The sequence below is a fragment of the Megalops cyprinoides genome, chromosome 8, assembly GCF_013368585.1.
Source record: "Megalops cyprinoides isolate fMegCyp1 chromosome 8, fMegCyp1.pri, whole genome shotgun sequence".
NCBI classification, from domain to species: Eukaryota; Metazoa; Chordata; class Actinopteri; order Elopiformes; family Megalopidae; genus Megalops; species Megalops cyprinoides.
The window spans coordinates 26,210,711-26,237,144 of NC_050590.1; the positions used below are offsets into that span (position 1 = coordinate 26,210,711).

The 26,434-nt window shown below is 43.6% G+C and overlaps 1 protein-coding gene across 1 annotated transcript in view; it reads right to left on the bottom strand.

Moving 5' to 3' along the window:
* Positions 1-26,426, bottom strand: part of prmt3 (protein arginine methyltransferase 3) — a 41,088-nt gene extending 14,662 nt beyond the window's left edge. Inside the window, exons 1-11 of the mRNA XM_036535091.1 lie at positions 26,375-26,426; positions 25,856-25,976; positions 25,666-25,748; positions 25,502-25,551; positions 24,886-24,991; positions 24,215-24,383; positions 22,998-23,142; positions 20,824-20,889; positions 20,173-20,294; positions 17,247-17,346; positions 7,027-7,105 (exon numbers count right to left, since the gene is read on the bottom strand). Coding sequence (XP_036390984.1) covers positions 7,027-7,105; positions 17,247-17,346; positions 20,173-20,294; positions 20,824-20,889; positions 22,998-23,142; positions 24,215-24,383; positions 24,886-24,991; positions 25,502-25,551; positions 25,666-25,748; positions 25,856-25,976; positions 26,375-26,390 — 1,057 coding nt within the window. The 5' untranslated portion in view covers positions 26,391-26,426. The remainder of the gene's footprint in view (positions 1-7,026; positions 7,106-17,246; positions 17,347-20,172; positions 20,295-20,823; positions 20,890-22,997; positions 23,143-24,214; positions 24,384-24,885; positions 24,992-25,501; positions 25,552-25,665; positions 25,749-25,855; positions 25,977-26,374) is intronic.
* Between the last annotated feature and the right edge of the window lie 8 nt (positions 26,427-26,434).

Consider the following 26,434-nt stretch of genomic DNA (forward strand, 5'->3'; position numbering starts at 1 on the left):
GAATCTTTTGGCATAATTTAGACGGGCTTGGATGTTCCTTTTTGTAAGAAAGGGTTTTCGTCTTGCCACCCTAACCCACAGTCCAGATGTGAAGAATACGAGAGATGGTGGTCACATGCAAGGAGTAACCAGTACCTGCCAGAAATTCCTGTAGCGCCTTCAGGGTTGCTGTTGGCCTCTTGGTAGCCTCCCTGATAAGTTTTCTCCTCATCCTCTCATCAACTTTGGAGGGTCGTCCAGATCTTTGCAATGTCTCTGTGGTGCCACATTTCTCCACTTACTGATGATGGTTTTGACAGTGCTCCATGGTACATCCAGCGCCTTCAATATTCTTTTATCACTATACCTCTCACCATCACTGCTCACGGCCATGATACTCCCCCATTTCCACACCAATTACAAAGCAACACACAGTCATGCAAGACAGTAAGGGCAGAAAAACAAAGTTCAGGTTTGTAAGCATTCTACTGTGAGATTATCTGTGAAATCACATTTATTTTTTGCTGATTTCATATAAATGATTGTACAGTTAGTAACAGATGGGACTAAGTTAGCTACATAATTTATCTACAGCTTTCAGGCATAAGGAGGCTTTTTATATCAAATAACCAACACATTTAACTTTCTAAACTGGTGTTCCTGCATGTAAATACTTTAAAAGCACAAATTCAGAGTGCTGTAAACTGTTCAAGAATGCTAACTGCACAAAAGCCTTTTACCTATGGCTGGTAATAATATCACATGACACACAAATAACAGGGATGTTTATTCTTGTCATGTAAAATATGAAAAAACAAAAGGTAAACGATTACAATATAGAAGTACAGCAGTCACATGAGATCACATATGATGGCAACATCCCACCTACCACCTTACTTATATCTTGCAAAAAAAAAAATCTGCTGAACTACAAGAGTCCTGACCTCTTGAGTGGAAAATGCCATTACAGGGAATGGCATGCAATTAATGGGGATGCCTGTTCAATATGTCGAAAGACGACTGGAATTTCATTAAAACCTTACATTTCATTAACACACATAAGATGAGATGCCACGTGATTGGCCGCAGCTCCCCGTGACCCTCGTGTCACGAGCCACCGATTTGGAAGCAGGCCACCTTTCACCCTCCCTGGGTGACACATTTGTCACTTTGTTTTTCTGTAATCAGTAGGATAAGTCTGTAATTAAGTGAAGGCCCAGGTGAAAGGGTGAAAGGGTGAAAGTGCTGATTGGGCAGAAATGGGAACGGCTGTGCATGGAGCAGTGGCGCCACCATTTTGCGACTTTGACATCTGCGCCCTTTTCGACTCGCTGCCCAGTGCCTGTTTGTCACATGGTTGGCTGTGAAAGGAGGGAAAAAGACCTCCATCTCTTTGCAATGCCTCACAAACTCCCAGACATTTAAGGATGAAGGGAGGTTAATGTTGTGGGAAGAGAGAGGCAGCAGCTCTCTGAAATCACTAAACTAGTGGTAGCAGGTTATGGCAAAATAACAAAGTGGGGTGGAACCCATTGCAATGGTAAGACCAGCCTGCTGTCAGCCACAAAGGCACAATCTCCAGTAACAAAAACCTTCCAGGTTAGAAACACACCAATGTGTGATGATTAAGAGACACTCTCCTTGCTGTATTTTGACCTCCTCCAGCAACTTTAAGGCCCATCCTAATCAAGAGGAAGAGAATTTTTAAAATATCATAATGTAAGAATGTTTCTCTATTCCAGCAACAATTATACAGAAAAGTGTAGTATTACATCATACCCTTTATTTTTGTCTTTGCAATTACCACACAAAATCCACAAAGATGAGACCAGTAGCAGTGCTCCTCTGCAGTCAGGTCAGCAGTGCTGTCTAGCTTTGCAGCATGTCTGTTGGTACAGCCTGGACTCATCTTTTACTTTTCCCCCGATACATGTACAGAGAGGTGACTTTTCAGCTATCCCAAAGAGCCTTTGAAAACCAGTGCCTCAGAACCACTCCTCTGTCAGGGCATGCTTTGTCACAAATCATGAAGCCTAGCAAGTGACAGGTACTGTGTGCCACATCAGAGGGAGGAGAACCCCTGAATTCACAATACCTCACACAAAGGCACGCACAGGCACACACAGGACACACGCACAGGACACACGCACAGGACACACGCACAGGACACACACACAGGCACACGCACAGGACACACACAGGACACACACAGGCACACACAGGCGGACACACAGGCACACACAGGACACACACAGGACACACACAGGACACACACAGGGCACACACAGGCACGCACAGGCACGCACACAGGACACACACAGGACACACACAGGCACACACAGGGGACACACACAGGCACACACAGGGGACACACACAGGCACACACAGGGGACACACACACAGGCACACACGGACACGCACAGGACACGCACAGGGCACACACAGGCCACAGGACACACACAGGCACACACAGGCACACACAGGCACACACAGGACACGCACAGGACACGCACAGGCACACACACAGGACACGCACAGGACACACACAGGCACACACAGGCACACACAGGGGACACACACAGGCACACACAGGGGACACACACACAGGCACACACGGACACGCACAGGACACGCACAGGGCACACACAGGCCACAGGACACACACAGGCACGCACAGGCACACACAGGCACACACAGGCACACACAGGCACACACAGGCACACACAGGCACACACAGGACACGCACAGGCACACACACAGGACACGCACAGGACACACACAGGCACACACAGGCACACACAGGGGACACACACAGGCACACACAGGGGACACACACACAGGCACACACGGACACGCACAGGACACGCACAGGGCACACACAGGCCACAGGACACACACAGGCACACACAGGCACACACAGGCACACACAGGACACGCACAGGCACACACACAGGACACGCACAGGCACACACAGGGCACGCACAGGGCACGCACAGGGGACACACACAGGGGACACACACAGGCGGACACACACAGGCGGACACACAGGGCACGCACAGGACACGCACAGGCACACACAGGGGACACACACAGGCGGACACACACAGGCGGACACACAGGGCACGCACAGGACACGCACAGGGGACACACACAGGGGACACACACAGGCGGACACACACAGGCGGACACACAGGGCACGCACAGGACACGCACAGGCACACACAGGGGACACACACAGGGGACACACACAGGCGGACACACACAGGCGGACACACACACAGGCGGACACACAGGGCACGCACAGGACACGCACAGGGGACACACACAGGGGACACACACAGGCGGACACACACAGGCGGACACACAGGGCACGCACAGGACACGCACAGGACACGCACAGGGCACACACAGGGCACACACAGGCACACGCAGGCACACACAGGCACACGCAGGCACGCACAGGACACACACAGGACACACACAGGCACACACAGGACACACACAGGACACACACAGGACACACACAGGCACACACAGGACACACACAGGACACACACAGGACACGCACAGGAACGCACAGGCATGCACAGGCACGCACATGACACGCACAGGACACACACAGGCGGACACACAGGCACGCACAGGACACGCACAGGACACGCACAGGCACGCACAGGACACGCACAGGCACGCACAGGCACGCACAGGACACGCACAGGCACGCACAGGACACGCACAGGCACGCACAGGACACGCACAGGCACGCACAGGACACGCACAGGACACACACAGGACACGCACAGGCACGCACAGGACACGCACAGGCACGCACAGGCACGCACAGGCACGCACAGGCACGCACAGGACACGCACAGGCACGCACAGGCACGCACAGGCACGCACAGGCACGCACAGGACACGCACAGGACACACACAGGCACACACAGGACACACAGGACACACACACAGGACACACACAGGCACACACAGGCTCACGCACAGGCTCACGCACAGGACACACACAGGCACACACAGGGCACACACAGGACACACACAGGACACACACAGGCACGCACAGGCATGCATAGGACACACACAGGCACACACAGGCACGCACAGAGGGCACACACAGGCACGCACAGGACACACACAGGACACACACAGGACACACACAGGCACACACAGGCACACACAGGCACACACAGGGGACACACACAGGGGACACACACAGGGGACACACACAGGGGACACACAGGCACGCACAGGGCACACACAGGGCACACACAGGCACACACAGGCACACACAGGGGACACACAGGGGACACACACAGGGGACACACACAGGGGACACACAGGCGGACACACAGGCGGACACACACAGGCGGACACACAGGACACGCACAGGCACGCACAGGACACACACAGGCACACACAGGCACACACAGGGGACACACAGGGGACACACAGGACACGCACAGGCACGCACAGGACACACACAGGCACACACAGGACACACACAGGACACACACAGGGGACACACAGGGGACACACAGGGGACACACACAGGACACACACACAGGCACGCACAGGGCACACACAGGGCACACATAGGCACATACAGGGCACACACAGGCACACACAGGACACACACAGGACACACACAGGACATACAGGCACACACAGGACACACACAGGACATACAGGCACACACAGGACATGCACAGGCACACACACAGGACACACACACAGGACACACTCAGGCACACACAGGACACACAGGACATGCACAGGCACACACAGGCACGCACAGGGACACACAGGGACACACAGGACACACAGAGGACACACACACAGGCACGCACAGGCACGCACACAGGCACACACAGACACACACAGGACACACACAGGACACACAGGCACACACAGGACACACACACAGGACACACACACAGGACACACACACAGGACACACACAGGCACACACAGGGCACACACAGGCTCACGCACAGGACACACACAGGCACACACAGGGCACACACAGGACACACACAGGACACACACAGGACACACACAGGACACACACAGGACACACACAGGCACGCACAGGCACGCATAGGACACACACAGGCACACACAGGACACGCACAGGACACGCACAGACACATGCACGCGCACGCACACGCACACACACACAGAAACACACACACACACACACACGCACACACACACACACAAATACATGTTTGTAACAGGAAACAAACCCTGTGTTCCTAAAATCACTTTTGTTAATTTGATTATGAATGAAAAAACCCTATGTGGCAAACACATATGCAGCAGGTTGGAGAACAGGCTCTGGCACTGGACATGTGTGCTGAGGGATTTCAGCTGAAATTCCATGTGGAACACTAGAGGCATAAATTCAGACATAAAATGATGTAAGGACATAAAATGTGTATGAAGTTCATATCCTACTATTTAAGTCATAAACTAAATCATGAACATGTACTGTAGTGATTACATTACATTATTGTTTTAGCAGATATTCTTATCCAGAGCAACTTACATAGGTTACAGTTTTCTGACTTTACCCATTTATACAATTGGATATTTACTGAGGAAATTGAGTACCTTTCCCAAGGACAGGCATTGCCCTAGCAGGGAATTGAACCAGCAACCTTTTGGTTACAAGCCCTGCTCCTTACCACTGTGCAACACTGCTGCCCTGCCACTATGCTACATTTTGATTATGTGAGACACAGTACAGCAAGTCTTGTGTGTGCTGTGGTTAGCATGTGTATGTCTGAGGAAACACAGAGGAACCTGTGAACCCCAGACACTGATTCTGACTTACCCCATCCACTTTCCACATCTCACTGGTTATCCACGAAAACCTCCTATGTACATCAGTCAAACCAGCGGTTGGGATGAAATGTTGTTCTAATAAGCAGCTGCTGTGAGGGTGATGGGGAGGGACACTGCCAGCCTTTGGCTTTGCTTATTTGCTTCCTAATGGATCCTGAGATTTCCACAGCCTTTTCTCCTTATACTTATGAGCAGCCCCAGAGCATGGAAAGTAATTATCCACAGAGCCCCTAATGTTCTAAAACTCACTAAAAAAAAAAAAAAAACTATCATTCCCCCTGGACAAAAAGAAGACTGCTAAATGATAACGGCTCCAACAAATGTTGCAGAAAAAATAAACCAAATGCCTGGAAGCCTCCAGTAATGGAACAGTATCTCATCTGCGTGCAGGACCCTCTTAATCAAGCATGGGTCATCAGTGTTGCAGTAAATTCATACCAGTGCTCTGTCCAATCCATGTTGAAGACAGAAGCAGACATGTCCAAAAAGGGTCTCTCATACACAGCAGTCTTTTCCATGCATCTGTCATCTTTAACCGCAATCCCAACCTTAACCCTAACCATACCTCAACTGCAATAGGTTCATGTCTGCTGACAGGGCTTGTAAGGAAAATGCAAAACCTGCTTCAGTGTTCTTGGATGGTCACCTAATACAATCAAAACTAACTCAATTATCAAGGGGGGGTCAGAGACAAAGGGAAGTGATTGGCATACCTTGATGTTAACAATGACCATTTGGTTGCCTTCCACACCACACCCTTTGTTCCTGTATGAGGTGCGATACCTCTGTCCTTTCCTGTGAGCAGGATGAAGGAGGAGACTCTGTGGAGCCTCAAAAACCTTACAAATGTAAATGTACATTTGTTTCTCTGCCACCCAATCAGGGACAGGAACCTGCATTTTATTTCAGGTTTTGGGTATAAAGGCTTGTACCCAAACCACATCACTTTGTAAATGACCTGCCTTGCTTTTACCCGGTATGTTTCATACTGTAATTCAACACTAGTTTTGCTTTGTTATTAAATTGCTTTCAACCTAAACTTTGGAACTACGAGCTCTACTTTACAAGAAGGAAAAATCCCTACAGGCTCCTAATACAGGAATGATATTTCTAGCTGCTTGCCTGCAGTCACATCTCTCTCATTCCACCTGGGGGTGTGAGGACAAACCCCTCTGCATTACCCACCTGATCCTCCTTCTGCCAGGTATCTGTCCCTTGCATACAGCACTGAGTCCAGCATGGACTCAAATAGGAGGAAGTAGCCCTGCAGGAGAGAGATATGATGGTGAGCAAAATACTGACATCTATACTAATCATATCATTTCCAGTCTTGCAATATGCTCTTTGTTTCAGGATACCTGTAGAGTCGAGGTTTAGCTTTCTGTACCATTCTGATAGGGATGAAAAAAGAGGATGGACACATGACAATGAAAAGCTGACACATTTTGTGTCTTTTTGAAACAGAATGACTTTAAAGGAAATGCAATAGCCATATCATCTATCTCACACTTGTTTGACAGTTTCACAGGAGAACAAGTTCAATTTTTTTCTCCCTCGGAAAATTAGCTGAAGTCCTGATCCAGGATGAACTCATGTGTATAACCTCACACACTGACACAGAAAAAAAGTTAGACAATTATGCCAACAACCTGACATCTGTGACACAATAACCCATCAAGTTATTGATAAACCAGCCCAACAATTTCTCTTTATTTGATTAAATACCTCAGGCACTTATCTTTAACAGTGATTTGCCTTGTGTGCTGAAGGGCTTACATCCCCGAGCAGGGAGGACATGTACACAACTCCTTCATGTATGCTGGATTAGCACATTTCGAGCAATGCTCAAAGGAATACAATGAGGCCCTACTCTAAAAGCTGCTAACCACTCTGCCTCTCTTCCAGGATATAAATCCCACTGTGCTTCAGCAAGGTTACTACTATAATTATTACAGGGCTTAAAGCAACAGCATAACACACGGACATTTAGCATTACCACAACAGCTTTAATTCAATATTGTAAAACAAAAAAAATACATTAATACAATTTTGTACTACCGTGCTCAAAATAAAAGTGCTTCCTTTTTTTCTTAAATGCTACTACAAATGAAAAATGCAACTATAATTGTTGGTCGAGTACCAAGATGCTGTGTTAAAACTTTGTCCAAGTCATCATCATAGAATCAGACCAAGACATTGAAAATTCTGTCCATGTTGAGGTTTGTGTCAATGTTCAGTGACACGCTAAGTTTGGAAAGGTCATTTCTGTCCTGTGACGTTTTGCACAGGTCAACTAGCGCTGGCGTTATCCTGTAAGACAGGTCATGTTCCGCTATAAATGCGTACTTTATGACAGCACACACAGTCTTGGATGGATGAAGCGGCAGCAGCTACAGTGGCTACAGCCCCTTGCAACGTTGACGTATAACCACGAGCCCGAACAACTGCTTTGTGTGAGGGATCTGTATCATGCTGAGGCGATACCTTTTGCCGCTTGTCCTATACTGTAATTTTTTAGATCAAATGGTGAAAAGCAGGTCCCGTACTCATTTAATTTGTGACAACATACGCCGAACGTTTTTTCCACTATTAGCGCTTTCATCTAACCAAGCCTATCGCCGTTTATTTTTCATCTCCCATTCTATTGTGCTTGTGTCTGCGCCAACCTTCACAGGTTTCGCTTCCATGCTCCATCTATTTCAATGCACGCTAGCCTACTGTGCAGTAATCAGCTGATACAGTCCCCACAAATACTTCCTGGTACTGCCTCACAGAAAGTTGAAACTAGTTGCAGATCGGATACATTGGATAGATTGGTGCTCTCGCGCCTGTACGTCGCCTTAACAGGGTTAAAATCATTACCATTTGTTAAAATTCATCTGAAAAAACACGTCAGTGATTGTTTTTAATAAAACTGCATTCCCGTCTGGTAATATCAGAGCCCGTATACGCTAGTTATAATTCATTGCCTGATCTAAAATCTCTGTACGCCGGATTTCTGGCTTGGGGCTGGAGATCTTTAACCCATGTTATTATGATCAAACACAGTGCAAACATAAACTGAACATAAAAAAGTAATATTACAATAACTGCAGCAGTTGATTGTTAGAACTAAGAACCAAAATCAATATAAACGCTGCAATGATTTCCTAAAGGCTTACCAAATCCATTGCCTTTAACAAGTGAAAGAATGAAGGGACTCACTGCAGGCAAACTTGATATCAAAGGAAAGCAAGACACCATGTACCATATTCCACACAAACATAGCCACACAAGGAAGGTATAACAAAGCTGAAGGGTAATACACATTTCTTGAAATCAGGGCAGTGTGGAATTAACTCAGCCCCTGAAAATATCCAGGGCATTTAGGAGTCAGAATTTATGCTGACTTCACCTGGAATGGATTTCTCCTTTTCTGCCTGTTAACTAGAATCCCCCCTGACTGCTATGACCCCTGTTTGACCCAATGTTCTGCCTGAGCAGAAACCACATTACCCCTAGTATTATTCCATTATTGCCAGAAATTGAGTTTTTACCCACATGGCGCCATGTTTGATATCCCAGATCACTGACTTGCTGTTTTTTTCTATTAGCTTCTCAGGTGAACAGATGCATACTCCTTTTCTATTCCATACACAACTTCTACTTAATTTTCTACATGCACTTACTTATAAAAACTCATTACTCTTCCATGTAAATATAACAAATAGAATCTTCATTCCTTCAAGTAACAGTGCATTCTAAATTCATCAGAACCAATACAATTGGCAATAGAGAATCTTTGTATGATGAAAAAACGGAACTGTAATATGCAGGGACTTCAGAAAGGTTGTTGGGTTGTTGAAAGGGTTTGTTAATCTGGTGGGACAAACAGTTGTGTTTTGGGCACATGAGCCAATGGTGCTTATCATAGACTCAGGGAAACTACATGCTCACAACAGACATTCAGCTCAATACATAAATGCAAGGAAGTTTTCCAATGAGGACAAGCAAAAAGCACATTTCCCTTACAAGGATCTCTTTGATCCACTCTTTCAATTTCATTGGTCACTGTGCTTGCTTTGAGTTTCTTCCCCACCTCCCAACCAACCACCCCTCCCCGTCCCCCTCGGCCTCCTCTCACCCCAGCGTAACCTCACCAGCATAGCCTCTCATATCTTATCAGCTGTGAGAGACTAGGGCTCTGTCCTTGGTGCTGAGCCGGGCCATTTATAACCCACATCAAAAGAATGGTCTCTGAGCTGCAAGTGTGTGGCACTCATCTGCCTGTAATTTAGAATGTAATTTCACAGGCTGCTGCCTCACCTGTAGGGGAGCCATCTGGAAGGAAAATTATACCTGACACTGTGTCCCATGATGCTCCGCTTGGCCCCGCCTCTGTGCCGCCGTTGTGCCCCTCACTTTCCCGCATTAGTGAATTTGCAATTAATTACCAGAAAAGGCAACTATACTGCACAAGGTTGTGAGGAGAATATTAATGCCGGGGATCCAGCACTAGAAAGTCACTGTGCCCTGCTGCTACATGCTGCCCATCCCTCAGCTGGCGTTATGTAGCTGCAGCTCTGGAAGGTAAACAGAGCAGTCTGTGAAGTAATTCACTCTTATTTTTCTTCCCTGGAGTTAACCATGATAATTTAATGATAAGACCTGAACATGGCTTCCTCAGTCAAGCAGTGAGTGTATTCTGTGGCTTCAAAGCAGGCCCACAAGATAACTCTTATAATTCATTCTACTTCAACTGTGCATTACAAAAAAATCAAAAACAGCTGCCCCACAATCGTCCCACAACCAAAATAATTTCAACAACATGACTAAGACAGATGTATTCCTTCTACACTTAAAGTTCTTATAGTTACAACAAAAGTATTTCAATTTTCTGAGATTTTATTTTTCACTCATTTTCCTTGGCTAATATTGGGTGATGTCATCTCGATATCTAATTAAGCACACATCTCAAAACACCCTCCTGACCCACCCCCCCCAGCTTCCACCATCACCCCAAAATTGTACTATGCATTGTGGTAAATGCATATAGCAGGTGACCTCCCTTTGATAAAGATAAATATTTTGGTTTTTAGTAGTTGACATACTATGTGCTCTGGCTTTCGCACCATTGATTAGAGGCCAAGGAGGTGAATGGGGAAAACACACGGGGGAAATAATTATATAAGGCAGGAAATCTATGAACAGAATCTCTTGAGACAAAAACATGGACACGTTGCATATGGGGCCCTGAGAAGACCCTTTGAGGAGAAATGGCAGGGCCCCTGCCAGAGGCCATCTTCCAGCATGGCTGCGGAGAAACCCAGTGTACAGATGTGACAGTCCCCAAGTCAGCAGAGCTCATTAACAATGCATTTAATATCAGATCACAGTACCTTTACAATCCCTGCATATTAACTTGCTGATGCTTTGAAGAGATTCATTATTGGTTACTTTTGTAATGGATTCCGGTTCAAGTATAAGGAACTGTACTATGAAAAACCAATTTTAGTTCAAACTGATGACCTGACTGATAATTAGAGAAGTATCTATTAAAGAATCAGCAGATTCCTCTAAACAGTTGTCTTTTAATTACAGCTCTGTCATAAAGTTGCGCTTGCTGTTGTAATTCAGAAACCAATAAAAAAACATAGCCTCCAAGCAGAAATTCATATTGACTTTAACCCAAGTGTAAGGTGAGAGACTCAGGTAAAAAGTGAGAGACTGAGGTAAAAAAAAAAAAAAACATAACACTGATCGTGTTTTAAGGACATATGAAGCCTGTGTGCAGTGGCAGGTATACCTTTATACCATCCAAACTACTATACAAAGGATCTTAATGATGGTACAAAGGACTACCAGTGATAGATAACCCTATCTGAGAATTAACAAATGTATATCGACTCGTCTCACCACAACAACCTCTGCACACACGCTTATGCTAGTGCTGACATGAGATACAATACAATCCTCCAACACACTCACATGCATCCGAGAGATATTTTTCTCAGCAAGTCACACGGTTTCACACTACAGTGGAATGGATTCTCATTGGAGCATTGGTGCTCCTCTCCACTGATGTCATCAAAGCCATTGATGAGTTGCAGGGTGCCTGAGACCATTGAGACAAGCAACCCTTCGTTGACATACCCACACCTATCCTAGGTATAACAAAGACAATTTTCCCCACTACAGGTTACTGGTCATTCAACTGGGACTGAAGTCAGGCTGCACAACTCTGCTTGCATTTGAGGCAAGTGCCTTAACCACTGAGCTATTCAGGAGCCCCTGATCTCACTTTAAAGGTTAAGATCATGATAGTGTTTTCATTGTAAATGTTGTTGTGGTCTGTTGAGTTATTTTTACAGTTCTTGCCCATTTCTTTCTTCCTTCAGATAATGGCTGATAACTTAAACTCTGCATGGTTCTGATTTTATATACAATAGAACCTTTTATGTCATTACTGGCAGTGCATATGTCATTATGTACGGTGCATAGCTCTTTACCATGGTACTACCTTACAAAGCATACCTATGAAGAACAGCGCTATAAATGATCAAATGAAGCCTACTCATTCAAAGTCTGCATGGTGCAAATTTCCAAACTGAAAATAAAGCTGTCCACATATACCCTTTTAGCATTTTGTCTTTTCAATTCAATTGATAGACGTTTGTGACCATGTATGTTTCTAATTTTTTCAACTGTGGTTCAAAATGAACATATCTGGGCCCCCCAGTTTCAAACAAGAAAATGTAAGACAGGCAAACAAGCCCAGTGAGGTATTATGATAGATATTACAATAACAGTCACTATACAATATCACACAGTGTCATGATACCACCTCTTTGTTCTTCTGTGACATGGGAATTTTCCTAAAAATGTTTGAGGTCTCTGTTCCTGGAACCACCAACAGACACATTCACTGAATAAGACACCTGGCATCAGCACTTCTAGTCCTCATCTGCAATTACAGTACACTGTTCTAATTATTGCAGAACATCATTACCCCTTCCCTGGGGGGGGGCCTGGCTGGGACTGAAGTGTTCTGCCTCTGAGCAAGCCCATTTCACGAGCGCTGCACACGCTCAGAATGAGAGCTGTAGCGGTCACAGGCACAATCAAGCTCCTGTGGGAGGACCTCAGTGACAAAGCAGGAACAAGACAGAGTGCAAGGACACATTCTTCTATGGGACTGAGCATCTGGGTTTGCTCTGAAGTAGGACCTCAAAACTAGTTCAATCGATTGAAACACAGGCCACCACGAAAGTGGAGACACAGGCCACCAGGAGCCATGTGAGCTGTAGCCACAGCTCCCAAATCAGCTGTAAGATAATTACCTGTACGAAACAATCTGAACAGCAAAGAGGTTGAAAGGTGTTACCTTCAGCAGTGTACAACTGTGAAGACAAAATGTCTGAGAAAAAAAGTCCCCACACCTGTTCACAAACAATTCCCAGGCTTCAAATTGGCATTCTTTCAATATGAGCCAATCTGAGGTCATCAGACCCAGTCAATCGGAAACACGTGCTGCATGGCCACATGCAGGCCAAAAGTCCATCAGGCTACCCTGAGCTCTGCAACACAGCATAAAGGGTGGTTTTGTGCTACAGAAGCAACTGCACGGTGGTTTCCTGAGACAGATAGAGAGCACTATGGAGTCCATTGTTAATTTCTGTCCGACATTGCCAATGGCAATCAGGGCAGAGGGGAATAAAGTCATATCACATATGCTGACACATGGGGAGGGGGTGTCCTCTCTGAGAACAGTAGTTTATGCTAATCTCATTGACTACATTCATTTCCCACAGCTACAACATATCCCCAGGCTAAATAACAATGTAGGGTGAAAGAGTATTGCCACAGCATACTGAGAGTAGCAGCTTCACAGAGAGCCACCAACTGAAAAGGTATGAAATTGAAAGAGGCTAGCCATTGCCTGAAACCATCTGCAACAACAACATGTTTCTGTATCTTTCTATTAAATCATGACCTACATTTTATTGTTGCTCATGCCTAAATTTATGTAGCTGAAAAAAACATTACATTCAAGCTAGATATTTAAGAGTGAATGATGATAGATACTTCCATATTCTCAAATACCAGTTACATTATTTCAGTATTCATTATCTCAATGACTAACTTCACAATTTACAGTCAAAATGAAGGCATACTGCAACCTGGTAATTTAAAGGAACTTTCAGATGTCTTGTCTCAGTATTTCAGACAAGCACAATTACTGACACAAACCTTATAGTATTATCATCAGTCATATCCTGGTGTTCTTTTTCCAAGATTAACATTAATTAAAGTTCTCATTACTTCACGGTAGGAATATCTCATGGTCTTCATGCATCTTCAATAAACAGAAGTGCAAAAATTAACAACAGCTGAGCAACCTGATCTTGATGCTTAGATACAATAAAAAATGATAATTACAAACATGTTGGTGGAATACTAAAAAGCAAAATTTGAACTTCTTAGAGAAAAACGAGTCCCCCTCTCCACAACCTCCCGTGGAGGCTGTCTATAGTGAATATGGAGAAGAGGTGGGTCTCCACACTTGAGTGTCCAATGTGTGTGTGACTGTGAAAGGTGCGAGATACAGCCCTGGGAAGGGGGATGAGTTAGCAGCAGACAGACAGGGACAGAATGAATGATTATCCCAACCCTCCTCCCAAGCAGGTAAGACTTGTATCAGGAGATAATAAGCTCAGAAAGAACTCTGTCATCAATATAAGTCATGGCCCACACAGCACGTAGAGAGAGGACACAGTGTCATTCATTGGCATTCATTTGGACCTTCATTTCAGTGGTCATGATCTTTGACTGAAAATATGGTCTATGAAGCAAGCACATATATGGTTCTGCATTCTTCTGATTTGCTTGTAGTACAGAATGAACAACCACAGAAACAGAGGGTACACATGGTATAGGACTTAGAAATGCAAATCTAAGATGATGTGGAAAGGGATGTTTTGTGCCCAGCTCTTATTCAAGTCTGTATTTTGCATTTTATAAGATAAAGGCATGTCTCATACCACCACAAAGAGCTAACAGCTTCCTTTTAATATCCGCAACCTTGGTCTTCTTCTCAGTCAGTGTGATAAATAATTGCTGAGCCCTCTGGTACAGTAAGCAGTGGAATTGAGTCCAACTTGTCTAAGCTGCTACAATCTGTGTGCTTCACAGTCCAGCAGTCTGCCCAGGGCCATTTTACGAACAGGATCTCAAAGGATATGGACCTTTGCAATAGGCTTTTTGAATTGAACACACGTCCGGCAGACATGAAAATCAGGTCTGGGGGACAAGTCTAGAAAATTTCAAGGCTTACTGTGGGCCAATCTTACAGCCACCATGGACCAAAAAACACAACCGATCACTTGGCATTAGACTTTTTCATGTGTGTTTCATTAACAAGAACAACTTTATTTTGATTGTTTCAGACCATGGCTGGCAAATGAAGGAAATAAGTTCTACTCGTAAGACCCTTTTCTGTTTTGTTTTCATTTTCTGGCATCAGCTCATGGGCCATTTTTTTTTATTATGAAATGACAGGACTGCAGCTCAGAACAGTCCTTCAAAACCCAGGAACAGACAGCGGCTCCTCTCCCCAAAGCTGCCACATTGATTTATCACTGGCCAATCTCACAGCAGGCCACTTCAAATGAGGAGGGCAAATACCAATTGATGAACTGCTATAATGGACAGGGCCTTGTTCTAAGCGGACAGTACATTCACTCAGATTGCTCCAGACTCCCTGTTAATTTCACATCTCCTGAAGTAATGTACTTTGGAAGAGATGAACAGAAAGCACATCAGTTTTCCTTTTTATGAGCATTCTGTTCCATTCCATGTCACTAAAATTGATGATAGGCATATGGCCATAGCCCCTGCTCCCTATCAGATGTTATTACTCCTTTGGTAAGACACTAATGATGGTCTGACTTGAAAGACCATATTCTATAAATTTGTTACGCTTGGTCGATTTCATTTGGTGACATTTCTTTTTTAAATGCTATTTTAACAATCAATCAATCAATCAATTTTAGATAAACAGGCAAAATGAAATTGCTATCCTTTTGACTGCACCTCTCCTCATAAGATTACAGGGTATATAAATCCCACTTCATATTATCATATTGGTGAATGGCAACAGCAGCAGCTACTTCCATGTATACGGAGAGCTTATTTACTGGAAGGTGGGTTCTAGCTACACATTTTAATGAAGTTACTGTATCTTCTGCGGAGTAATCATTTTTTAAAACTTCATAACTGGAAGCAAACAGTATAAAAAGGATACCAAATTTGCAATCAAAAACCACACACAAGGGAAATCATAGGCAAACATGATTTAAGTATCTATGTACACATTTAAAACACAAAGCCACTTGTACGATAATATAACCCACTAAGACAGCCTTCCTAATTAATATTAATTTTGGAAGTGATAGATAATTATTGATGGAAGCTTATCAATCGAATAATTAGACATTTAATTGTCCCAGTGACAGAAGCAGGCATTGAGGAGACCCCCAGAAGAGATTCCTAGCCATTCCTACAGCAGTACTGTAATTGACCCCATGGAATGCAACTACACACTGTTGGGAAAAAGGGGTGGGGTGCAAGGTGGGTAATGACAGCAGACACAAAAAAGTCCCTCAGCTTGCAAGCTATCCACTGCCTTGAGAAATGCACACATTACCCGTTGCGACAGTGACCAAAAAATTAAATTTAAAACACAATTGATTACATGAAACTGCGTTCATTTGAATCGAAAGAGCATCAGCGCGGTTTACCCTAGCAGTGTGGAGAACACCTACAGATTGTAAGCGACAGGGATTTCAGAGTTATTACTGCCCTTCTATTTAAAGTCATTACAGATTACACTTCCTATCCTTCATCTCCTATAGCTTTGTCAACCACGAATTCCAATGTCCCTGACTAACACAAAGCAGCACCCATCACTATACTCTTGCACACCTCGGGCTAAGAGAAGAGGCAAAGAGAGGAGCTGTTAAGGAATGGGGAATGCATTCAGCAGTGCTGGCAATCCTCTCTGCACAACTGAAAATCAGAGTTATGTGGAAAATATTGATGTGCGCCAGTGCTTCTAAAAAAATGCTGGTTACATACTCAGCGAATGCTGACTGGGAATCTTTTATCCAAACTTGCAACACTAAAAGTAACAGATAAATGTGGGAATTTAATTCACTTTTAGCTTCAGTTTTGAACAAAAATGTGGAATTCCAATACATCTGCTATGACAAGGTCTGAACTGAAACTGCTAGCTGACACCGCTCTTTAAGCCTTAGTAAAGGTTCTGTAAGCTGATCACAACATATGTGCAGAATACAAATGCAATTACTGTGATTCTTTGAGTTTAATAGTCAGCAGTAAACGAGATAGCTGTGGTGTTAACTCACCATCCATTCAGAAATAATAATATCCACTTTTTCCACAGGTAGGTCTACCTCCTCAATCCTTCCTTTGATTAAGGTAATTGTCTCTTGAAAGTTGTTTGACCTGTGTAGGGAAAATTGCAGATATATATTAGATTCTTTAAGAATGATTCTTTAGAATTCACAGTTTGAAAATACAGCATTTTAAGACCACATGCAATGATTTCATTATAGTATAAGGCGCATTAGTATGACCCTTCTGGGTTATTGAGCCATACATATAAGTAGAGTTGCATTAAATGAGAAATCAAGGGGAAATTTAGAACATGTTAACTACATAATTTTACTTCCTTTGCAGAATGATGAAACCTAGACACTCCCCGGACAGTAAACACAATATTAATCACCTCACAGTACACTGTAGTACTGACTGTCATTTGTAAATTATTGAACAAGCTTTTATTAAATGAAACAAGAGGGTAGTCTTCCAGCTAGTTAACTACTTCTATCTAAATTTATTCTGATTTACCTCAGCTATGTGGTGTTAAATAATTATGACAATGGAACATATATTTTACTTACAATTTTTACTTTACAATTACTGTGGAAACATAAAAAATAATTACCCAGAAAATTTGTTCCCCATTCAATACAAATTCCCCACTCTTGCATGTGGTAAACTGAATCATATAAATTACACGGCAAAAGCTGAAATAAATTAACACAAATGTATCATTCACCTACAGGCAGAACTAAAGTGGGACATAAATGGGAGTTCCCAAACTGTCCTCATATGCACCCTGGATGAACACAAACACAACTTCCACAAACAATAAGTGCCCCCAGAAACCAATGATCATCTTCCTGCCAGCACTCCAGTATCAATCTCTCTGAATATTCCATTATCATGACAGTTAATGTGAACGGGGACAGAATAATTACTCACACTAGGGAAAATTTATTTCTACCAAGTGATCCTTATCTCTGCCTCTTACTGCTATCTCATTCCCCCTGAATGCCACAATCACTCTCTGCCTGATTCCAAAGGAAACACTGTAATCTCATTAAAAGTGTAATTTAGAGGACAATGCCGATGACAAGCACAGGGATGAGAGAGAGCACCAGGGTGAACCATGAATTGGAATCAAATTATGCCCAATAAGTCAACGGACGCCTTTTGTCTTCCAACACACTTCAACTACAAGCTGAAACAGAAATCCAATCCCATATAATTAATCCTTCATGTTTGCCAATATCAACCACAAACTGAAGGGTAGCCTCTGCTGAGGAATCAATAGGCTTCCTCCAGTATTCAGTTTTAGCCATTTTAAGCAGGTAGTTACCTGCTGTGCTGGTTACAACAGACATTAAATGACTACGTATTGTCTGCTATGTATATGAATTTTTATTACAACTGTTACTTTAACTTTAATCTTAAATATTCTATGAAATGTGTCAAGTCATTGTACCCATTTAAACAAGCCACCAAATCATGCCTGATATAAAATAAGCCACATTCTCCCTCATTTAACGATAATGAAAGCTTGTCTTTTAACCCCATAACACCTCAATGCATGAGCAGTGTGATTACTTGTGAGAGTAGAAAGGGAATTAATCCTTGCTAGCATGAACTCCATCTGCTGTAATGCAGAGCTGGTGGAATGGGTCTGTTGTTACAACGTCACCACGTGCTTCTGAGTGAGCAGCATCAAGGAGCAGAGAAATAGCCACAGACTGCACACTTTCATCAACTCTGACAGTGAGCCACTGGTCTGGTAAATTAAACCTTCCTTCATTCCGTCTACTCGTTTGTTAATGTGCCAAATACATACATACCAATAATCGTAACTTCAAAAGGACATCTTCCCTAGTGTAAAAGGTAATGTTGATACAGTGGTGTGAATGGGGGAGGTGGCAGAAGTGCTGAGTTTGATGTGTCTTCACACTGACAGTGGGGAGCCTGCAGTGCCATTAAAACCATTATGGGTGAAACTCTACTCACAGAACTGTACTGTGATGGCCAAGTGGGTGTATGGCGTGGAAGAAAGAGATGAACTTTAGCGAGAGAGCGTGTGCATTACAGGGGCGTCACAAATGACAACCATTTCACTGGAATCAACTGCCTGAGGCAAATAAAGGTGGGTGACGGTCAAGCAGACAGCCCTGCATTATGAGCCCAGATGGGGTTTCGGAAATGTGACAAAATCCAGCTACACAGTGGCGATGAAGACAGAGGGCAGCACCTCAAGGCTTGATATACTGCCGAGGAAGATTCTACAGCTATAAAGCAGCCGAGCTGAAACAGACCGGCTGAAAATGGCAGACGAGCCCCCAGAGTGGGCAAAAGGCCAAGCCTCTATCAAGTGAACCAGGGAGAGAACGTTCCACATGGCTTCAGTGCTAGGTGCTGTGCTGTGTGTGGCACATCAGGAATGAGACAGGATGAAAAATATAACTTCAACACAAATTGGATTTTAACTCCTCCATTAGGCTACGTACAGGCTTTTAAATAAAATCTAAATTGTTGAAATTCTCTGAAACCTTGTGCCTTAGATCTGTACAGTTCTAATTTTTTCATTTTCCTTTATTACTTTAATTATTATACATAAAAATATTACATACAGGAATGTTCTGACATGGGGATTCCAGTGCACTCACACTCGAGTTTGAGTTTCAATAAGTCTACTTTCTTGGTAAGTGTTGAGGAGGTAAACAGGCAGCTTTCCCCCTTCAAATGGTATGCAACATTTTCCTAACAATCTGCTGTTAACCTGGTCTGGATGTGTGGGCTGGAGAGCAGGTTTACTAGAGATAGACTCAGAAGCATATGTGTGAGGCAGAGGGGGAGGATATGATACAGGAATCAATAAACACCCTATCATAGCCCTCAGTCTATTGCCTATTACAGAAGAGTGTGTATTTTTGTATCACTGCACAGGGTGGCACTCACCTAACAATGTCCATGGCCTGATAGATGATTTCCGACTGGTCCACTCCAATGACCTTCCTGGCCCCCGACCTGGCCGCAAACATGGAGAGGATCCCTGTGCCGCAGCCCACATCCAGCACCACCTGCAGGTTGGGGGAGGAGATGTGCGTTATCCCTGGGACAGCACTGTGCATTTGTACAGCACGTGGTACATCTCCACCTAACTGTATCAGCCTTCCCCACCCGGTCTATTTCAGCAGGGACAAGGCATTATTGGGCTGGAGGTGTATATCATAATGACAGGGTTGGATTGGCTCACAAACTCCCCGCCTAAAGTGGCAGTCACTGATGGCCCAGATAAGCCACATTCGCGTGCTCAAAATCACAGCACTCACTATCTGCAAGGGTTAACCAGTCAGTGTCAGTACATAATGGATAACCGCGGCCCCTACTGCTACCTACTGTACTGAGGTACATTTCCGCACATTTCCGTTATCAGTGCTCTGCAGTCCAGAGACCTCCTAAATAACACTGCGGAGTGTAATAAAGTTGGGGTGTATTAAATCAAGTGCTGTCAGAGGCACCTTCACTCCCTGAGATCGCTAACCTGCGCAGGCAAGGCTGGGTAATCGGGCCGCAGGGCAGCCAGTAAATCCAGCCTGCCCCACTTACCTTGTCCTTGAAGACATCTGGATTGAGGTACATGAAGTCCTTGTAGCTCTCGGTTCGTACCTTGTCCTGTGCAGCCCATGCAGGTTGGAGAAAGAAAACCCACAATTATGAGGATTAAAAGGCCAAAAAGAAAGACAATCGCTAGTTTTCTTGATACAAATCACCCAAATCACCCTGCCATGAGGCACAGAGAATGGACAAGCCATATTCTACTTCTACTTAACCCTAAAAATGGTGACCATCTTATGCAAATTAATGCTGCACGGGGTGCATTAAAGGTATATACTGGGCCAGATATGCTTGCATTTACTCCACAAAGGCTGAAAACACACTGACAGTATGATCATGATCATAGTGACAGTATGATCTATTATAGTTTATTCCTCCTTCAGATATTAACACAGCTAGAAGGCATAAAAATACACAGCATCTCAAAAATCTATATTCTGGCAATGTGTGCAAAAATATCCAGCTGTGACCCTCCTAGTAACCGCTCCTCTATTATATCTACACGACTCCAAATTAAACAGAATGAGATCTGATGCTTCTTCCTGAACCTCGTTGCTGTTTCATGCTCTGTAGCTCCCGGTTACACACTCCTATTACTGGGAGGCAGTGTGATATCAGTGTTGAAATGAACACCGCTGCTATCTGACTAATGCCTGAATCAGCACTTATCTTACACAAAGTGAGCTGACTGCTGAATTACTCCTCGCACTGTTATAACTGGAAGCTCATTACCTGTGAGGTAGATGGTGTCGAAAATGCCTTCAAATGATGTACCATTCAGTCTGTCAACAGTCTGTTAACAAAAATCAAACCTGTCCTTCCACCTTAAGTGCAACATAGAACTTAGTGTTGAGAGAGGATATTCAATGCAACTGAAGTCCCCAATTTAAAAGATCATTACAGAGGGTCAATTCAGTCATCTGACATAAGAAGTGAGCCAAATGCACATGAATAACAAGTGTAATACACAGGTACATCAATGTAACAGAAGGTTTTACAGTATTTGGTAGTCACCTATGGCTGACTGACTGGTGCTTCCTATATTTTGAGGCTAAAGGGTGAGTTTAGGAATCCCTCTCTCACATAGTACCCCTCTGTGTTTGCATCCTGGTCAGATATTTGGGAGGGCTCCCCTGGGCTTGCTACCCTGAAACGGTATCATTGAAGTACTGAGGAGTGTCCAGCATCACTCCCACAGTGCACTGCCCTCAGCATCATGACCTCACCAATCACAACACTTAACTCTCCTTTAAATTAATCAATTCCACTGCTGCTGTGTTGACTCGGCACCCCAGTTTGCTGGCCAAAAGCTCCGGGAGTCAATTCATTTTGGCCCTGTCACTGGCACTCTCTGCACTCTACAGTGCCAGAGCTATAATCCAGAACCCCTAATTAACCTGCCACTCAACATTTCGAGTCCCCTGAGGGCGGAGCTTTGTGCCAGAGCTGCTCTCTTCTTTTAATTATCCACCATCAAATCTGTACTCAGAATGCAATGATTAGCATTTGCTTAGGACAGCCATCCATTCCGCTTTTACAACTGAAAACTGAACACACAAAGAATGTAATACTTTCATAATATTCAAAGGACAGGGTTGGTGCCAGTGCACATAAAATCATTGATGAGTTTAATTTGCATAAAAGAACAAAAGAACTTTGTTTCCACCTATCACATCTTTCATTCAAACTGTACAGGCAGCACAGACAACCTGACAAAAAGACAATGAGCTTGGTTTCAATGACACACTGCCAATAGCCTTCATATTATGGCACAATGTATTCTGATTTCTACTGCCATTTCATCACAAAGAGAGCTCAGAAAGCATTTTAGGTTTCTCACCATGAGCAGAACTTAGAGAGACTAAGAGAAATTAAAAATCAATGGATGAGTGCTTAATTTGAGATGAGGCAATATGAATAGTTTCAATCACTGCAACTGAAAGCACTATTTGCTAGGAAACATCTTTCAAAAAGAAAGAATTTCTTCTTGCAGAATCCACTCACAATGCCAAGCAAATCAGGTGACAGGATAGTGATACAGAGGCTAGGGAGACAGAGGAGCTAAAAATGTAGTATGCTGGTATGTAGGCTCTGAGCACCAATGGAAGCCGTTCTCTAACACCATTACCGCATTTGCCCCCAGCCCCTCCACCACACACTCGCACCTTCAGCATCTCCTCGTGGATGCTGTAGTGGCCGTAGGAGCTGAAGTAGGCCTCGTCCTCATCCTCCCGTAGCTCTGCGATGGCCCCAGCAGCGGAGGCGCCCCTGCTGACATCCACGTTCATCACCAGGTTCTGAGCTAACTGTCTGCAATCAATTACAAACACACCCTTGAGGCAGAGGCAGTGGGCCGTGAAAAGGAATCCACTCTGCAACTGTGGAATTTTCCCTTCATCAACACCCCGACTCCCCCCCCCCCAGCGCTCCTTGCATACATGAGCGCAACACCTCCCTCTGCTGCTGGAAGATGGGAAAAACAAGTGTGAGAGTAGTGGGTCTGAGAGCACTACGTCAATCTTGACAGTATGAAGTTTGCATTTCTGTTTACACTCATAGGGGCATAGTATATGGCAGCTCATCAATAGAGTACCATTAATTAAAATGCAAACCTGTATTTGAGTCATTAATCTATTCCAATTCCCACCTCCAAAGCTTTCTTTGGCAATAACACAAGTTGTCCTTTTTAATGGGCACTTCAAAGGATCCCCAAATAGTTTTGGCCTGAATTCTGCATCACTAGCACTACCCACATACAATAATTACACTGACTTTGCCTTAATTTTTGCATACATTCTTGTATTAATTTTCTAATAGTAAATAGTAAAAAACAATTTTTAAAATAGGATATTTCAGTGTTTTAAATTGAACATAACCCCTGACTAACAACTGTACAAGATGTTTCCCAAAAACTGAAGCAACAGTAACTCCAATCAAGGACCTCTGCAATGCAAAATGTTGTCTTTACACCCAATCCTGAATCATTTTGACAGTTTATACACTATAATCTGAAACAGTCACTTTCCAATGGATACACTGAAGTAAACTCTAGTAACACAGACTTATGAAACCCGACTGCATTGAGAGGTATATGAGACTGCATATGAGATATAAAGAACACATACATGTCAGTTGACCTGGATAAGCAAATGACTAATGTTAGGAGATGAGACAGCAGGTAGCACAGTAGTCAGACTGATTTTCAAGTGGGTCACCACCATTATACCTTTATAGTTAACCTGATTTGTTTCAGTAAATACCTTTTTCATAGGTGGATGGTATGCAAAAAGTAAGATATGCTTGTATGCAAGTTGTGCCTCATGAGGGAGTCAGCAAAGGAAATAATAACAATAATAATAATTTTAACAAGGGTCAGACTGACTTGAGCCTGTGCAGGTCCTCCATGGCTCTGGCTAGGGCTTCTTCTGTCTGCAAGGCTCTCTGTTCAGCCCATTCAGCCCTCTGCAGCAGGGCACTATGGAAGTGGGAGCTTGAGGGCTCAGCCACCTCCACATCCCCCTCCACCTCTGCCCCACAGAGCTCCTCTAGGTCTGTGGAAAAACAGATCAGCAGAAAGCCTCAACACAACACTGTCTGGGTCACTGCCAAGACAACTGAATTCACCGTTAAAGTGCAGAAAGAATTAAAGAAAATATGATGCAATATCAAACCAATCAACTGTCAATCTGAGAGCTTGAGAGGTTCTTCATTGAGAGGGTTTATGGATTGATTAGATTTCTTGAAGGCTCATAGAAGTCTGATAAATATTAATATTTGGTATGTCCAAGCACACATTTCACCTGATTTTTTCCTCACAGAATATTAGCTGTATTTGTCATTTCTTTTAATATTTTTCTGTCCATCTTAAACCAAGGAGCCAAGGATTCTGTCCACCAAACCAAGGATTTTTTAAAGCAAAATATGTCTAACCTACCAGAAAATTTAAAGTGGATTAGTATACACAAAATAATTCAAAGAATACACATGTACTCTCTGCACTACATTCTCTGAGTCAAAAATAGCAAGTTAGGTGAGCAGAAATGGCTTTCATACCAATCTGAAGCAAAGGATCATCCTCAAGAGTTGGCCGCATGTAAGTATCACTCTCCCATGGAAGAGGACCTTCTGTGACCACCAACAAACTTTCTGCGCTGCATTTCTGCAAACCAACATAGGAAATGAGACCTGTAGACTCTTCAGATACTATTGCACGTGCACTCCCTATCAAGAAATCACATTTACTAGATGTGAATTTGCCCCGATAACTAAATGAATCTTTACTACTAGGAAGATTTTGAGTTTCAGTTGTCATCATTACAAATAATTATTTCTCCGTAAGGCAACTCCTATATCAACTGATTAATAACTATGAAAAGCCCAATTATGTGTGTGAACATGCTGTGTTTCAAACAAATACATTAATATGGAGCACACAATGATTGTTATACATGTGGATATGGGTTAAATGGAAAAAATAGACCAACAGCCTCATACAAAATTAGGTAAATGAGATACCAATACCAATAAATAGGTTATTGATATCAGGGTATGACCAAATACCCAAACAAAACTAATTCAGTATCTTACTTTTAACTTTGGACATGTGGTTTGTTCATATACTGCATATTAGTGCGAAACCTAAACTAAACCAGCGGTTCAAAACACTTACCACCGATCGAATGTAGTTAATAAGCTTTATATACCCATAGTCATCCAATCCTGTAAAGATGCATTATAAATATTAGTCACAATGGCATCTTGTGTTAACAAAAATAGTAAAAAAAAAAACAGGCTGGGCTTGACGTGAAAATGAACATTCTCTTAAATACTTACTGCATCTCCTCACCAAACTCGCGACGTTCAGCTGATGGTCAGACTGGCAGTGTGAGAGCGTGTCATTGACAGAATTCGAAACCCTGACAAAATGGGAAAAGAAAGCAGATAATAAATATATGTTAAACGTCAAGTCAAAAAATCTACTTGCTAACTATTATAAACGACACACCTACAATCAGCGGCCTACCTGTCACAGAATAAGCAGGTAATTTTCAGGTTGCTGTCTGAACTCTCCTCCATCGAATGCCACTGGTCGTCGTCTTCATCGTCTGACAGGTCGGGGACTTCATCAGCAGCACCGGCGTTCTCTTTCAAAAGCATCGACATAACATGTGGCTTTTTTAAAGGAAAAAAGTTGTACGAACATAAAGAGCTGCATAACACAATCTTTGCAATAAGCTAATAACTAGCAGCTAACTGGTTAGCTATACCCCGTAACCACAAACGGAATCGAAGACTATAGTGCATGATAGCTAGGTAACTTATAGTTACTCATAGTTAATGTACTACACAGCATTCCAGTCTTCGGTAAGGAGAGCTGCAAATGAAGATGAAGCTGGCTAGCAGGTCACTTTATTTTCTTGCCAACCCACTGTATGCGTACTTTCTTTCCCATCATGATTTACAGAGATATTTAAACGCCTATCTCCTTTTCAAAGTCACATTACCGACTATTTAGCCGATTACAGATTTCACGTGTAGTTACCTATGTACTGCGCCATGTTTTCCTCGAGTTCATTGAAGAAGCTGCTTCCGGGTCACGTTC